Source organism: Tenrec ecaudatus, chromosome 11 (genome assembly GCF_050624435.1).
Source record: "Tenrec ecaudatus isolate mTenEca1 chromosome 11, mTenEca1.hap1, whole genome shotgun sequence".
In the NCBI taxonomy this organism is placed as follows: Eukaryota; Metazoa; Chordata; class Mammalia; order Afrosoricida; family Tenrecidae; genus Tenrec; species Tenrec ecaudatus.
Genome location: NC_134540.1, coordinates 85,420,658 through 85,438,005, shown reverse-complemented (window position 1 = coordinate 85,438,005; position 17,348 = coordinate 85,420,658). Strand labels below are relative to the sequence as shown.

At 46.6% G+C, this 17,348-nt stretch overlaps 1 protein-coding gene across 1 annotated transcript in view; it reads right to left on the bottom strand.

The window, feature by feature from the left end:
• Positions 1-17,348, bottom strand: part of RASA3 (RAS p21 protein activator 3) — a 259,051-nt gene that overhangs the window by 90,115 nt on the left and 151,588 nt on the right. Inside the window, exon 4 of the mRNA XM_075563383.1 lies at positions 2,379-2,473. Within this exon, the coding sequence (XP_075419498.1) occupies positions 2,379-2,473 (95 nt within the window). The remainder of the gene's footprint in view (positions 1-2,378; positions 2,474-17,348) is intronic.

The following is a 17,348-nucleotide window of genomic DNA, read 5'->3' as shown; positions in this document are numbered from 1 at the left end:
CTTGCTTGCCAGTTGCACAGGACAAAGACGAAGGCAGCCCCCTTCGATAAAGATTACAGTCTGGAATATTCTATAGGCAAGGGTTGTGCTGAGTCAGAATCAACTCAACTACAATAGGTTCTGTGTTTGGTTTATAAGACGTGACTGGCACTAGTCTGTCAGTTTCTCACACTGTGGTGTCCTGGGTGTTGTTATGATGCTAGCAATTGTGGCAATGGTCCTTTAAATACCAGCCGGGTACCTCAGGGTGGACAGGTTACAATAGAGTGTCCAGACTAAGATAAGACTAGAACAAAAGGCCCCAAAAGAGGCTTCTTCTGAAAATTAGCCAATGGGTGTCTTATTGTCCTAGTGATTGCATCCCCAAAGGGATAAGTTGCTAGACTAGGACTTCATGATGAACCAGCAGGCCAATGAGGACAAGAGAGACCCTGAGGGAGAGGGATTGGTGAAACAGCCACAACAACGGCCGTGTGTGAGCTTGCTGAGGATCAGGAGGCTAATGCAGGACAGAGTGACATTATGATGTTGGCTGAGTCTGAATTAGTTCAACAACATCCATTCATCCATCCACCTATCCCTCCATCCAACAATCCATGCACCCACTCATCCACCCATCCCTGTATCTAACCATCCATGCGCCCACCTATCCATCCATTTATCCACCCATCTCTCCAACCATCCATGCATCCATCCACCCATCTCTCCATCCAGCCATCCATGTGCCCAACCATGCATCCATGCATGTATCCATCCATCCACCCATCTCTCTATCCAACCATCCATGCACCCACCCATCCATCCATTCATCTACCCACCCATCCATCCATCCCTCCATCCAATCATCCATGCACCCACCCACCCATCCATCCAACCATCCATTCGCCCATTCATCCATCCATCTACCCACCCATCCAGCCATCTCTCATCCAACCATCCATGCATCCATCCATCTACCCACCCATCCCTCCATTCAACCATTCATGCGCCCATCCATCCATCCATCTACCCACCCATCTCTCCATCCAACCATCCATGCACCCATCCACCCATCCCTCCACCCAACCATCCACCCATCCCTCCATCCATCATCTATTCACCCATCCACCCATACCTCCCTCCCTCCCTCCCTCCATCCATCCATCCAGCATGCATTTAGCACTTTCCAAGCATATACAGCATTATTCCACTCACTCTTTACAGATAAGTAAACTGAGGCCTGGAGAATACAACTGCCCCCCTGTCATTTCACTAGTAGATTAAAGAGTGAAGATCTGAAACAGATGTTTGGGTCAAAGGCCATGCTGTTGGCCATATGTCCTGAAGCCATAGCCTTGGCATCTTTATAAACACCTACCTACAGCTGGCAATGTGTTCGCATCTCAGTACCAGGAGCTCCGTGACATTAGGTCGAGATGCAACCCTTTGTAATTGCTCCCTGTTTCAGGCCAGAGCTCGGGATGACCTCCACACACAACACTGGTGTGGGGTAAGAAATACATTGAACCAGGGAAAGCTCAAGTGAGGAAAAGAGAAGGTGCAGACCCTCTCTTCTGCCTGGACAATGCTCTGCTGGGCATTCAGCTTGGCTGACCCCACCCACCACTGCCCAGTCTGAGAGCGCCCTCCGTAGTGACGGCCACACAGTATTCCTGGTGCCCGGCCGAGTGGGTGCATATGCCAGCTGTTTAAGGAGGATCTCAGGATGCCCAGCACCTGGCGGCCTCAGGGCCTGTGGGAATTGCCATCTCCCTTGCTAGTCCTGGGAGAAACTGAGCTGGAGTGGGAAGAAGGGACATGGAGGGAAGCTTCTCCCACTGGAAAAGTGGGAGAAACCAGTCCCAATGAACACATCATCCAGGTAAGCTGGTATGACTGCCAAGGATACTTATAAATAACCTCATTCTTTGCTTCGATGGGCTACTTCTTACAGTTCTCAGTCTTTCTTTGCTTTGACTATCAGGAGGACTAGAGACAAATACACAGCCCCCTCCAGCCACCCACTATACACGGTACCCGGCTCTGCGTCCTAATTCTGCCGGAGCTTTACATTTTCTTCATACCCATAGTTTCCCTTTACCTTCCATGATATGTGACCATTCCTCCTCATTCTGTGGATTTTACAGCTGTGCGTGTCTCACCTGACAGAGCCAGGAGCTAAAGGATCACACAAAACTAAGGAGACTTTTTTCTTAAGTATCGATCAGAGAAGGCACAAATTTGTCGAACATTATTCCCTGTTAAGGGCAAAAAAAAAAAAAGCAACATTTCTTCAATCACCAATGGAGTCTGCTCCCTTCCCAATGACTCCCAGTGTTATGCACCAGCCGAGTCCCAGGGCTCTGGCAGAGTTGGCAGGGGCGGGGTGGGGGCCTCACCTGCACTTCTGAGTCTGCGTCGACATGCTGCAGCTGGAACCAGGTGTCTCTGTTGTGGTACTTCTGCAAGTCTTCCTTCTGAATGGCCACTTTCCCTAGACACGCAATGCAGAGGACACGGCATCACAAGGGGGCAGGGACCCGCCGGACCCAAGGTGCTTCACACTCAGAAAAAGAGCCCCCAGCCAGACTCACTGCCATCAAGTCACTGCGGCCTCACGGACCCCATAGGACGGGGTAGAACTGCCCCGCGGGTTTCTGAGACTGTAGCTCTTTACAGGAGGAGAAAGCTCCATCTTTCTCCTGCAGAGCGCCTGGTGGTTTCGAACTGCTGACCGTGAGGCTCACAGCCCAACGAGTAACCACTGGGGCACCTGGGCCCTATACACAGGAAAGACTGGGCTGGTCTACCGCTGTCAGATGGTTCAAACAGCGTAGTTCAGAACAGACGCAGCAGGTAAACGGATAAGTCTACATCATCTTCTTTCCAGTAAGCCAAGCATGAATTTATTTAAGGAATTCATGTGTCTGTTTCTTGACTGTTGTTTACAGAGCAAATTAGTTTCCCTTTCAACAATGCATACACACATTTAATTTAGAAGGGATGAACACCACACCCCCTTACCCCAGCACATTTCACCCAGCACTTTAATTGGTGGCGGGCTGCAACTATTCGTCTTCTGAATGGGAGGGGATGGTGCATGCATGTGCGGAATGGCTAAGCCTGTCTGTTATGGCTGGTCGACCACAGTTGGCCAAAAGCACTTCTCCAGCCCTTTGGCAGGGTAGGAACCATTCCATGAGAAAGGCAGTGGGCCTCATCTAACAGACAGAAAAACCATCCTGCCAGGTGGCTGGAGTTTGTGAAGGCGGCAAGCAGTGATGGCCAATGGCCTGGGCTACTTCACCAGTCTCCACTTGAGTCATGAGACCCAGTCACCACACCTCACCCCTGTACCTCAGTACCCTTACTACAAACTGAGGGCACGAGTAAGACTTCACTTCATAAGGCCATGATGATTGAAAGGCCATGTGGTGGGTGTGCACACTCCCACGCTTAGATATAACATACATGTGTGTGTGAGAGAGAGGGGAGGGCTTATGGAAAATCCCATAACCGTTTCATTCAGTTTTCCCATACACATTTGAAGCTCCTCATTGTATATACACAGATTATATATATATATAAATAAATTGTTGAGTGGATCCCACCTCTTGGGTACCTCATGGTGACAGAGTAGAACTGATCCATGGTTTTTTGTGACTATAACCTCTGCAGGATAGTTCGCCTACTCTATCTCAGGTGTGTGTGTGTGTGTGTGAGTGAAAAGTGGACGTTGTCAAAAATGAAATTACTGAGCTGAAATGGGCTGGCATTGGCCATTTTGAATTAGAAAACCACAGCATCTATTATGCCGGAAATAACACAATCAAGAAGAATGACGTAGCATTTATTGTAAAAAAAAAAAGGTCATCGCAAAATCCATCATGAAGTACAGTTCTGTCTGTGGTAGGATTATACTATCTGCCTTCAAGGAACTTCAATTAATACAACTATTACTCATTACTGTTGATACCACGTACAAGTAAAATTTTGCTGAAGGTCATCCAATCATGGTTTCAGCAATACATTGACAGCGAGCTGCCATAGGTCCAGGTTGGATTCAGAAAAGGACATGAAACAAGGGATATCATGGCTGATGTCAGACTGATCTTGGCTCAAAGTAGAGGACAACAGAAAGATGCGCTTTCTGTTTGATTGTGCTTTATTGACTATGCAAGGCATTTAACTGTGTGGACCATAATAAACTATGCTTATTTAACAATCTGCGATATGCAGATGACACAACCTTGCTTGCTGAAAGTGAGGAGGGCTTGTAGCACTTGCTGATAAAGAAGAATCGCAGCCTTCAGTGCAGGTGACAACTCAATGTAAAGAAAGCCAGAATCCGTACAACTGAACCAAAAGACAACAACAATGGTAAATGGAGAGAAGGTTGAAGTTGTCAAGGATTTGGTCTTGCTTGGGTCCACAATGAATGCTCATGGAAGCAGCAGTGAAGAGATCAAAAGAGGAGTTGCAGTGGATAAATCGGCCACACAAGACCTTTTTAGAATGCTGAAAAGCAAGGATGTTCCTTTGAGGACGAAGGTTTGCCTGGCCCAAGCCATGGTGCTTTCCATTGCTCCATATGCATGTTGGACCCTGAATAAGGAAGAAAGAAGAAGGAGCCATGTGTTTGAATTGTGGAGCTGGAGAAGACTATTGAAACACCATAAAAGGACAAACCAATCTGTCTTGGAAGTAAGGACAGAGTGCTCCTTAGAGGCAAGGATGGCAAGACTTCATCCTACATACTTTGGACGTGTTGTCAGGAGAGACCAGTCCCTGCAGAAGGACATCATACTTGGTAAAGTGGAGGGGCAGCCAAACCAAGGAAGGCCCTCAATGAGATGGACGGACACAGTGCCTGCAGAAATGGGCTCAGGCATCGGAACCATTGGGAGGACAGCGCAAGACAGTGAAGTGTTTCACCCTGTTGTACATAGGATCGCTAAGGGTTGGAACTGACTCATTGGCACCTAACAATAACAACAACACCACACCGGGGTACACCAGGCCTCAAAGGGGCTGCCAAGTTTTTCAGGTGCTTTAAAGTTTTCTACCTTTGACTGAGTGCCTACCATTTTTCTCTCTCTCTAGTCAGCGTTCTACCTCATGAACACCTAGTGAGTTTTCCTGGCTCTGGCTTTCCAGGATCTGGCTTCTACAGGTTTTACTGTATGTATGCATAAAAAACACACATGCACACACAGCACTAACAGGCTGTGTGCATATATCAGAACAGTGCTCGGCAGGCAGCACGCACTCGGGTGTCTGGGTAGTCAGGACTCCTATGGAGAGTGTGGCAGGAACAAGCCATCGGCTTCCTAGCGCCCCATCCCAGATGGAGGAAAACAGACGCTACGCCTCTGCCTTGGAGCCAGTTTCCATGGTGACCTGATGACCTCTGCCTTGAACAGTCTTGTGTTCTTCATACAGGCTTTGTGTTCTCAGGCCAGACAGTCAACGGAAAAAATACACGCATGCACGTGCAGCATGTATGTTTACCAACGAGATGAGTATGGCATTTAAAGATAGGCACACAAGCAGCACGTGGTGTCTAAACATTCTCCTTGGTCTAGAACAACAGTTCTCAACCTGTGGGTGGCGACCCCTTTGGGGAGGTCGAATGACCCTTTCACAGGGGTCGCCTAAGACCATATTTTGGATGGTCTTAGGAGCCGAGACACCGCTCCTCCGTCTCCAGGCAGGTCCGCCCACATGCAGATATGCCCACATATGGGGTCACCACAACACGAGGAACTGTATTAAAGGGTCTTGGCATTAGGAAGGTTGAGAACCACTGTTCTAGAACAATACTGAAGGTAGCTCATCAAATATGTATCCAGCCCCGTGTGGAGAAGACAGATGGGGTAAAAAGAAGACTATCACCCCCTGGGCACTGAGCTGCCCTCCTGCGCCTGGTGTGACTAACAGCTTTGCTTTCATTCATTCTAGCAGAGTCCAGACAGTCTCGATCATACTACCTATTAGGGAAAAATAGGATCTCTGGGCAATATAGGCATGAGTGCGTGCACACACACACTTACATGCATTATAAAACCCACAAAAGAATGATGATGGCAACAAATGTACAAATGTGCTTGACACAATGGATATATGTATGGATTGTGATAAGAGTTGTGTGAGCTCCCAATAAAATGGTTTAAAAAACCCCACAAAAATAGAGACGATAAAGGATTGTATGAAAATCCACATTTTTAAAAGTCCCAATGTCTTCTTCCTGTACTCCCCAAGACATATTTTTTCCCGATTTTAGAAATCATGGTACAACGAGCAAAGCAAGCTATCCTGTCTCCTGTCTCTCCCTTTCCCTTCATTCCTTATGCCCAACAACTGCCAGGTTCTGATCACTCTGCTCTTTCTGAGCGCCTTCCTCGCTCTATCTAGGCTCAGCTGGCCAGCCCTCCTGGAGCCTTCTCAACAAAGCCCAGGATATTGTCAACATAAGCCCCAGAGCTTGCTCCACAAAGGAAGACCTTGTTTAGGCTGTGGGATTCTAAAACCTCTAACAGGCACCTGCAACCCTGAGATGAAGTATGTCACCACTTGGCCACACCCTCTTCCCTTCCTCATCCTTTGCAGTTCCTGTGACGTGCTCATAGGATGGCAGGCTCCTCCCGCAATGGCAGGGACTGAGTGAGAGTGTCTGTTATGGTCCATCCTCCCTAACCAGTGAATAACAGGAGCGTCACTAGTCCCTGGACCCCACGGCCTATGTTTGAAATCATGATGGCATCTGCTTGCCTGGCTTTCTTCTCCTTGTTTCCTTTGTCCAACATCATCACCCTGCAAGGTCTGCCTGGACCGACCCCCTGTCCCCCAAGTATGACCCCCAGTGACAGTGACTGGGACTCTGGCCTGCTATGAAAGGCTCTCACCACGAGACCCTGCATGTGAGCAAAGAAATGTCTGTGGATGGAAGCCCCATCATTCATCATTTCCGTCTTCTCGGGTAGGCAACAATGCCTCACATTTCTTCACTCCATAAGAACCCCCAAGAGTCAGCTCCTCGGTCCAAGCCAGTTAACTCCACCCTGACTAAACTCTGTCTGCCTGCCAAGTGGAGGCAGCACGGCGGGCACTCAAGGGTTGATGCAATGAGCCATGTGGCCCTCCTTGGCCGGGCCAACAAGGGCTTTACTCTTGCCACACAGAACCGTCGGCAGCAAAGTCCTGCACCACTGTAGCACACTGCATAACACTTTAAAGCCATGAAGAGCAGTCAGCCTTGGCAGGCAAGCAAGAAAGCTGGCAGAAGACAAGATGGAGCGATGCAGAGAACACATCTGGAAGTGCCCAGGTTAGGAAGAGATTAGACTTTACGCTGGGAAATCTCCAGCACTCACTCAGATACACAAATTACCTGCTAGTTTGGGTTTGCTCCCAACTAGCACAAAATGATCTGACTCTAAGGACATCCTTCCGAACGCAATCTTCTAATTCCTTCCTCTGCCTTTGTTCATTGACTACCCTAAGGCTGAACCCATGTGTCCTTCCTGGGTCTATGGCCTCTCCCTTTCCACCTCCCGCCCCCGCCATGCCCTCCCTCACGCTGACATTCCATTGGGTGATTTCTTTACTACTTGGTTCCATAACCTTGGATCCTTTTCCAGGCACAAACAGAATGAGTGTCCAGGATATTAGCATACCCTGTCTTCTCTGCTCTCCGCCAGCTATTTCCTGATGCTTGTGAAATCTTTCTCCCCACCCCCCACTCCACTCCCATCTCGGGGGAATAGGATGTTTGAGTCTCACAGGAAATAAAATTGCTTCAAAGAAAATCTTTCTGAAAATTGAATTGAGCAATATACTTCAATGCCAAGGGATAAAGAAATTCCAGACTAAGACTATTCTTGAAGTTCTCAAACTTAATTATGTCATTACAACATTACTGCGTCTTCATCTTTTTATGAGTGAAAATCAGGGTGTGGCAGCACCAAATATTTAATGCTTAGATGAATCATATGCACACTTTTATTTTTAGAAGCATTTAACATGTACAAACCTCAGAGGATATAAAGAGTTGCAGAACACAAGCTTCTTTTCCTCCCCTGTCTCCCAGATAGTTGGATTCCCTTCTCAGGTCACTTTTGCTCCCAATTTCTTGTTTGTCCTTCCAGAGGCGGAGGAACCACCTTCACTAGTAAATGGACACGCAGCTTATTAAACACGTGTGTTCTCAAAACTCACAGACTCGGTGGTAACCGAGATGCCAGGGTAAAATGTCCCTGTGATTTTCCAAGGCTGTAAATCTTTCCGGGAGCAGGAAGCCTCCTCTTTATCCTGTAGAGCAGCTGGTGGTTTTGAACTGCTGACCTTGCAGCCCAATGCATAACCACTACACCGCCACGGCATATTAGTATGTCTCAATGCTGTTCTGATACAGTACCTGACCTACAAACCATAAGATCTACTTAAATTTTTTGTTCGAGGTGTCACAATCCACAGAGGTTTTACGGCTCCTAATTCCAAAATGACTCCAATCTATAGGTGTGGGACATCAAAAAGGCTACTAAACCATCCTGGGTCATACTTCATTAGAACAAAAGTGATGATGCAGAACCTTATATCACTGAAAATGCCACTTATTCTTTTCGTCTGAGGGCCCTGGCATAGTGTGTTACACGTGGGGCTGCTAATCACAAGTTCAGCAATTGGAAACCACGAGTCATTCTGCTAGAAACGGTGAGACTTTCTACTCCCGTAAAGAGCTACAGTCTCGGAAACCCACCGGGGCAGTCCCTCTCTGTCCTGTAGGGCTGCTAGGAGTTGGAATCAACTCAAAGGCAGTGAGTGGGTGTGAGTATCTACAGGGCCCAGGCATTTAATAGGGAAAAGGGTTGCAGGCGTGTCAGAAAGCTACACAAAGAATCAGGGAGAGGTGAGACAAACCCGAGAAGGAAATCGATAGGAAGACCGACTGGCCTCCAACGTAATGGTTACCATCAGAATGCTTTCCTCCTAAGAACACAGAGAACTAAGGGGTTTAATCCCAACACTCCTAGTCAGTGCAATAAGAGGAAAAATATGTAGCTTAGAAAAGACACAAAAATATTCACAGAATCGACAAAAAAAACCCACCCCAAAACTATATAACAAAATCTACCCCCCAAAAGCGAACGGGATTAATAAGTGAATATTAATAAAGCCATTGGATGTAGTTCAATAAACATATTAATTATATATTCTTAAAAATGATCACGGGAATTGAAATTTTTTAAATCACCTCTGATGAAATGGCAAACTCATGGTCCATGTTTTTGGTAGAGTCTCTAAAAATTCTTTGCCTGCTCCATCAGCAACATGAAAATATGAGGAGCTTAAAAAAGTTCTTCAAAACAATGGCATGCATATATAATATAAAAACTCCACAAACTTTTGAAAGTCCTGTACAGAGATTAAAAAACAAACAGACAAAAAAACCAACTCATTGCTATTGAGTTGACACTGACTTATAGCAATGCTATAAGGCAGGGTGAAACTGTCGCTGTGGGCTTCTGAGACTGTAACTTTTTACAGGAGTCAAAAGCCTCCTCGTTCATAGATCTAACAAATATGTGCAAGATCTGCATGCTGAAAACTCAAACAAGAGGAATGAGAGAAGACCTAAGTACATGGAGAGACCAAGCACGTTCATGGATCAGAAAATGACATTCTGGTCAAATTCCATTCTTCCCAAATGAAACTGCATGTTTCAATGCAGTTTCCGTCAAAATGCCTGTGGCTTTGTGTTGAAATGAAGAGGCTCACTCAAAAATGAGTCTGACGATATAAACAACCAAACCAGGTTTGAAAAATTAGAACAAAGTTGGTGCTCTCACATTACGGATTTCAGACTTATTAGGGAACTTCAACAATCAAGACAGTGTGGTGATGACCCACGGAAGGCCATACAGATCAGAGACCCACACATATAAAGGTGCCAAAGTACTTCAGTGAAGTAAGAATAACCCAAAACATCAAAACATCAACAACAACCGCAAACCCCCTTCACTGCCAGTGAGTCAACTTCAACTTCTAATGATCAGGCAAGGCAGGGCACAACTGACCCTATGGGTTTCTGATACTAGAAATCCTTACCCAGGAGCAGAGAGTCTCATCTTTCTACCTCGGAATGGCTGGTAGGTTTGAATTGTCAATCTTGTGATTAGATGAGCAGTCCAGTACAGAACCCACTACACCACGAGAACTCCTTGAAGTAAGAAGAGATTTCAATAAATGAGACGAGGCTGACTGGCAAGGTAGAAACTCATGGGATCCCCAAGACTAAGACCCTTCATCCCCTAGCTAACCCCACCCTACCCCCTCCCCATGTCTGGAATTAAACTTTGTTCCTTGTTAGAATGGTCAACCACTTAAGATCAAAAGGGCACCATTTACCCAGGGACAGAGTCCAGAGGGTTAGGAAAGAGGAAGCACATGGAGGAAGTAGGATGAGTGATCGTGCACCGGCTGCACTGAAACTAAAAGCAGATGGATTTCTGAAGGTCAAACTGATGGTCTGCTCTGTAAGCCTTCACCTAATTCACAATGAAAAATGTTAATATGTACGGACACCCCACAACCACCCCCAAAAGAGTAATCTTTCAACACATGGGAATGGGGCAATTGCAGGTCTATAATGAAAAACAAACACACAACCAAACAAATAAACTATGGCCCTTTACCATATATTGCATATAAAAGCTAACTTTAAATATATCCTAGATCCAAATGTAGGAGCTAAAACCCTGAGTGTTCTAGAAAACACATAGGAAGATGTCTTTCCGGCCTCGGGATTGGGAAAGACTCCGAGAACGTCAAAAACACTAACCACAAAATTAAAACAATTTTGATAAACTAGTCTTCATCAAAATAAAATTTCGATGATTTCACAGTGGTAAGAAAACCAGATGGCAAGTAAGCAAGCACATGAAAGAGATACTCAATTTCTTCATCATAGAAATGCAATTTTCAAACATATGGGGTATACAATGAGATACTATACACCCTATTAGAATGCTAAGTATGAATTTAAAGATAAAAATTGAGCCTATCTTGTGCTGGTGTTATAGTGGGTTATGCATTAGGCTGCTGACTGCAAGGTCAACAGTTCAAAACCACCGCCGCTCTGTGAGGGAAAGCTGAAACTCTCTCCTCCTGTGAACAGTTACGGTCTTGGGAACCCCAAAGGCAGCTCTACACTGCCTGATAGGGTCGCTATGAGTCAGAATTGACTCAGTGGCAGGGAGTGAGTATTGGTCAAGAGGTGGAGTCACTCTCATGCATGCCTATGGGGAATTCAAAAACATTGTGCTCTGGTAACAGGAGCCCTGGTGGTGGAGTGGCTTACACACGGGGCTGCAAAGTGCAAGGCTTTCTACCCTTGTTAAGGTTTGCAGTCTTGGAAGCCCAGAGAGGCCATTCTACAGGGTTCTGATGTGTCAGAAGGAATTCAACAGCAGTGAGTTTGAATTTTGTTTGGTTTGTTTTTCAATCACTCTGGCAGTTTGGGAGTTTTAAAAAAGTTCAACATATACCTTTGTTTATCAATAACCAGCAAGGGCTATTGATAATATCAGCAATATTGCTGGTAGGTGTTTACCCAGGAGAAATGAAAATATCTGTTCCTCGCAAGAGCTATGCAAGAATATTTACAGCGGTTTTGTTCATTGTGGCTAAAACAGGAAAGCAGCCATCATGCATCGTGAAAGCTGACTAAACAGGGTGTGGTACGTCGACAGAACGGATGCTGTTCAACAACAGAAGGAACAAGTGACCGAGGCAGAGAACAACACGGACACATTTCAGAAGGGTCCCGCTAAGCGAGAGAAGGGCCATGTGTTAGACTGGTGTGTTCATGAAGTCCCCATTCTAAAGACGGGGAAATGATAGCAATGGTTAGAATGGGGACTTCATGAACACATCAGTCTAGCCTAGCTAGGCTGCGGAAATGGGCAATTGTAAAGGGACAGACACTTGGGAACTTTTTAGGGGTGATGACAATGTATCTTCATTGTGCTGGCGTCTGTAACAACGGTACAGATGGTTGAGGTGTAAATTTTTAAAAGATGAATTTTACTGAGTGTAAATTATATCGCAGTAAACCTGGTAGATAAAAAGAATAGACGCTTCACTTTACGGCAAGCCCTCCCACCCGCCCTCCCAAATACACTGTTGAAAAACCTGGACCAGTCCTGGATGGACGAAGGAGGAGATGGAGTGACCGAGTCAGGTCAGCCAGAGGAAGATGGTGGCTTAAAGGCCTGGCAGGGAGGACTGTGGCCAAGATGGGACCCACACAACCCAACTGCCATTGAGTCAATTCTGCCTCATACCCGGTCCTTCCAGGACCACCTCTACTTGGACATATCTTCCAGTCTAGGATTAATTGGTAGTAACTTCTGATTCACTGATGGCTCCCTCCAGCTCTAAGATCCCTCGGTTCCCATGGGACAGAGAGAGCTGCCCTGTGGCTCTCTGAAGCTGTCAATCTTTACAGGGGAAGATAGCCCCATCTTTCTCCCTCAGAGCAGCTGATGGTTTCAAACTACTGACCTGTGGTTGGTGAGTGGCCCGACTTTTAACTTGCTAGTTCGTCAGGGCTCCCAGAGAAGGAATGCCCTGGCTTCTCCTCTCCCCCCCTCCCCACTGTAATCACCTCACATTGGCCGAATCAGACAGGTCGGCAGGTGGCGAGGACAACTGGGAAGGGTAGTCTGCAGGGGTCAGTTCCCTGTGACACAGAGCAGGGCAGGAGGGGCGGGGGAAGAACCTGAGAGAAACTAGTGGCACGGGGCTGCTCGCTACATGCTGCCCACCAAATAGCATCTGGTAACCAAGCATTAGCTGTCCTCGTTCTGATTCACCAGCGTGGCACATGCTACCTAGAGCTTCTGACCGGCATGAGAGCAGGCTGCTCTGTGCGGACACACTTCTCCTCCAAGAGGGGAGAAAATTGGTCTCGGGCAACCCGGGCAGCCTTACAAGAATAAAGAAGTATTTCCATTCTGTTTGGGGAAATAACGTCCAACAGCCCTAGGCCTACCACAACCTGGACGCATCTCACACGTCCAGGATTAGTTGATGGGAAACTCCTTTGCCTCTGAAGTCGGTGACCGCCAACCAAAGGGCCCTGGAAGAAGGATGACCACGTTCCAGACAGTATCCACCTGTGCCGAATAGTCGCTGAGCGCCCTCCAAGGCTACCGGCTACCCTCTTCCCCCTCTCTGCTGTGGGAGGCGGAGCTGTGTGCTCTGGGTTTCCACTGAGTTCGGACACTGGGAGACACAGGTGGTAGGACTGAGTGGGGAAGGAGTGAAGCCAGGATAGTTATTTCCCCAGCTCTTACTAGGCCAGATTACCGCATCCTCCCATCAGCTAAGGAGCCAGGTAACCTCTCCTACAGCTACTAGTATTCAGTAACTACTGATTCCTCCAGACCCCAGGGTGGGGGCTGAACCATTCCTTGGTCTCGCCGAGCTCCGCACACCCCTGCTTTTCTCTAAAGTTCTCCTTGGTGACCCGTTGAAATGTGCCATCAGTTTCCTGCTGCACCTGCCCTGCTTGACTGGAATGTAATACGAGAGGCAGGTGTAGTCACATCAAAGAACCCCTGAAGAGAAGGGTCAATTTCCTTAGGGTGGAGGATGCCATTAGGTTAGCTGGGGATGAAACCTTGGAAAAGGAGGATTTTAAAAAAGGAACACATCAAAGAGGCGGGCAACACGGTGCTTGCTTCCTGCACACAAAGGTTTAACCTAGCATTTCACTTCTCGTTCTTGGTAACAACATAATTGGTAGTCATAACTTTCCAGGGCTACTGGAGCCTCAGCCAGCCACTTATTTTTATGGGTGTGAAAAAGCCGACAGAAGCATCGAAGTCAAGCTGCGCACTGTGGTCGGGGGTTATCTTTATTTTCCTTTAAGTTTTATTTATTTTGTTGTTGTCTGGAATGCACATAGCAAAACATACGCTCATTCAGCGATGGCTACATGCGCAATTCTGTAGGGCTGATTGCAGTCTTCGAGTTGTGCAAGTACCCACACCATCCTACTCTAAGTTGTTCCTCTTTCCTTGCGATGGTTAGGTTTAGATTCCATTTGGCTGAGCCAGGATTCTCGGTAGTCTGCCAACTGAGGCCTCCTTATGACGTGCTCTAACAAAATGTAATCAACTCCATGGGGGACCTGCTGTGAGTAACCGAGCAGCCGTGGGGAGAATATGGTGGAGAGCAACCTCGTACTCAGGGGGTTCGGCTTACTTCATATGGTGTAGAGAGACGTTTTGCTTCTTTCTGGTGTAGACCCTGCATCCGACCCATCAATCTCCAGTTCTCAGAACCTGAACCAATGGCCTACCATATTGCCAGTCAAACCTAGGAGCTATTAGCAGCCTGTCATCAGACCTGCAGATCTTGGGTTCAACTACCACTACATCTACCAGCTACGGTCTATCTTCCTGGTTCATCAGCCCTGGCAGCTATGCAAGTCAGGAAAAGACTCCGGCTTAACATCTGACCCATGGACCTGAACTGGGCTAGACTTACCTGCTTCCACACCTGTGGGAGTTACCTGACTTTCTTGACATATATTTCTACACACACACACAGACACACACACACACAGACACACACACACACACACACACACCACCCCAATGGCTTTGATTTGCTGAAGAACCTAGTCTAACCAACTCATAAACGCACTGCCCTCTAAGGTTGCTATCGAATTATTTGTGTTGTTGTTACTGTCACTTTGATCCCTTATACTTCTTAAACAAGCATAATGCTCGAAGCAGATCTTTTTCTTATTTTTTTTTTTTTTTAGTATTTAGGCTAAGCTCTTGTTTGATTTGAAGGAGACTCCAGAGGTTATCTTTGTCTGAAAGACTACCTCGGGGAAGTGGTTGCAGGAGCTTAATCAACCTGCATCGCTTTAGGGAATCGGGATTCATGAGTATTTGGTCTTTGGTTCTGCCCCAACCCTTTTGATGAGGATTCTTCTATGAAATCTTTGACCAAACCGTCCAGTAAAGGAAGCCAGGAACCGCCCAGTTCTTCTGGTCTCATGCCCAAGGCGGCAGTGTTGGGTGGAAGCAATTAGCCACACATTCCATATCCTCTTCCTATTTCTGACGCTTCGTTTTCCTCTGATGATCTGGGACAGTGGTTCTCAACCTTCCTAATGCCGTGACCCTTTATATAGTTCCTCAGGTTGTGGCGAGCCTGTACGTGGGCGTCTCTGCATGTGTGTGGATCCGCCTGAAGATGGATAGAGGAGCAGTGTCTCGGTTCCTAAAAGTATTGGAAATATGGTCTTAGGAGACCCCTGTGCAGGGTCATGCGACCCCCCCAAAGGGGTCGTGGCCCACAGATTAAGAACCCCTGCTCCAGGAGAATGGAGATCAATTGCTGTGTGTGGTAGTTATATAATCTGTTGTCAATTTGAGACTTACAAGTGAAGGGGTGGAGTTTAGCCTGTCAATCAGGTCACAGTTTGATGACCTCATTTGGAGGCCTTAAAGAGATAAGTAGCTCCTTGGAGGCAGGAGTGTCACACGCTCACTGCCTACAAGACATTCTTGTTGGCAAGCCACATGCAGACAGGCTGAAGACAGCCAGAGCCTCTGAGCTGGAGAAGCCATGTGGAGACCCCTGCCAGTGCTGAGATGCTTACACCGCCACTGGATCCACAAGACTTTCCACGCACTGGCCTGTGATCATCCTGCTTTCAGCATCATTACATCTGTTTTGTGAGTCTGGAGAGGAATTTATAGATTGGTATCAGACATATGGGCTAATATCAGACTTGTGGACTTGATCTGGACTGGGCTGGGAAGTATTCTGAATATTCAATTGCTCATATATATAAAGCTCTTTCTTATACACATATGAGTGTCTATGAATTTGCTTCTCTAGCCCACCCGGACTAACACACTGTGCCTTGGAGGATTGCTAGCCACCTTTTAAGAGATGCAGCACGACACAATCGACAAGGGGGTAGAAGAGAAGCACTGAATACATTTTAAGTCAGTCAACTAGCATGTCCCTGAAACTGTGACCCGAAACCTCTTTTAAAAATAGAAGATACCATGATCAGAATGATCACTGAACACATTATTTGATCATTTTGAAGGAAAATCACTCCCAGAATTAAATTGATAGGCTCTCTGATTAAATGATATACAAAAATATTTTCAAATTTCTTTTTCTCTTAGAGTTACCACTCAAAACGTTCTCAGAAGTCTCCAATAATTAATTGACATTCACTGCCTCTTAATTCTGACTCAGCAACCCAGACAAAGCAGAACTGCCCCTTTTGGTTTCTGAGAACGTATGTCAATATGGAAGTAGAAAGTCTCCTCTTTCTCCCTCAGAGCAGCTGGTGGTTACAACCTGCTCACCTTTGGGTAAGTAGCCCAACTCATAGACCACGACACTGTCAAGGGTCCTTTTTAAACCGGTAATCAAATTCCTCTTATTCCAGTAGGACTGAAGTCAATAGCATGGGCTAGGACCAGGGAGCTTCCAAAAGTTCACGGGAAAATGAAATGAAAAGAGAATGTTTCCATCCGCCTTTTGAAGCCCCTTCATGTTATTATTGTAGATCCGTGTTTAGTTTCATCTATCAAATTTGGTTTTTCCAATGCAGGCATAGTTTTGTTGAGGAAAGTGCCAATCCGTAATGAAATAACTAAAGATTCTACATTTGTGTTCTTCCTTTCTCATGTTTCCTCCCTTTCTTCCATGAACAAATAAATCTTTGAGCAACTAACTAGTCAGTGTTGGGAAAACATCAAGAAATGGTACAGACTCAGACCCTGCCCTCAAGAAGGTTACAGACTACAAAAACTGCATTCTAATGTCTACAGGAGTACAATAAGCAGAAGAAAGGCTAGTGATGGGTATGCACTCGAGCATATTGAGAGTTTTGGCCCAAAGAGACCAATGTAGGGAAGAAACAAGGCCTCTTCTAGCCAATGAACCAAACAAGAATCAACAAGGCTACCATGTGGTAGGGAAAGAACAAAAGGGCCCCTGAAGGTGGGATCCCAGACAGAGGATGTGGCATGTGCAAAGGCCACGAGGCATGAGGAAGCATGGTTACCATTGAGAGAATGCAAGAAATCTGGAAGGACTGGAGCCTGCAGGCTGGGCTGAGAGGCGCGGGGAAGAAGGAAAGAGGGAGAGGTGTCAAGAGATGAAGTAGAAATTATTTGCAAGGGCCAACCAAGAAGGGCTTGACTGCCAACCAAAAGGTTTGGCCTCCATTCTGAGCAAAGGGGAGACCATGCAGAATGCCGTGAGCAAAGCGGAATTTCAGAATCATCACCCCAGTCAAGGTACATTAGGCATGACTT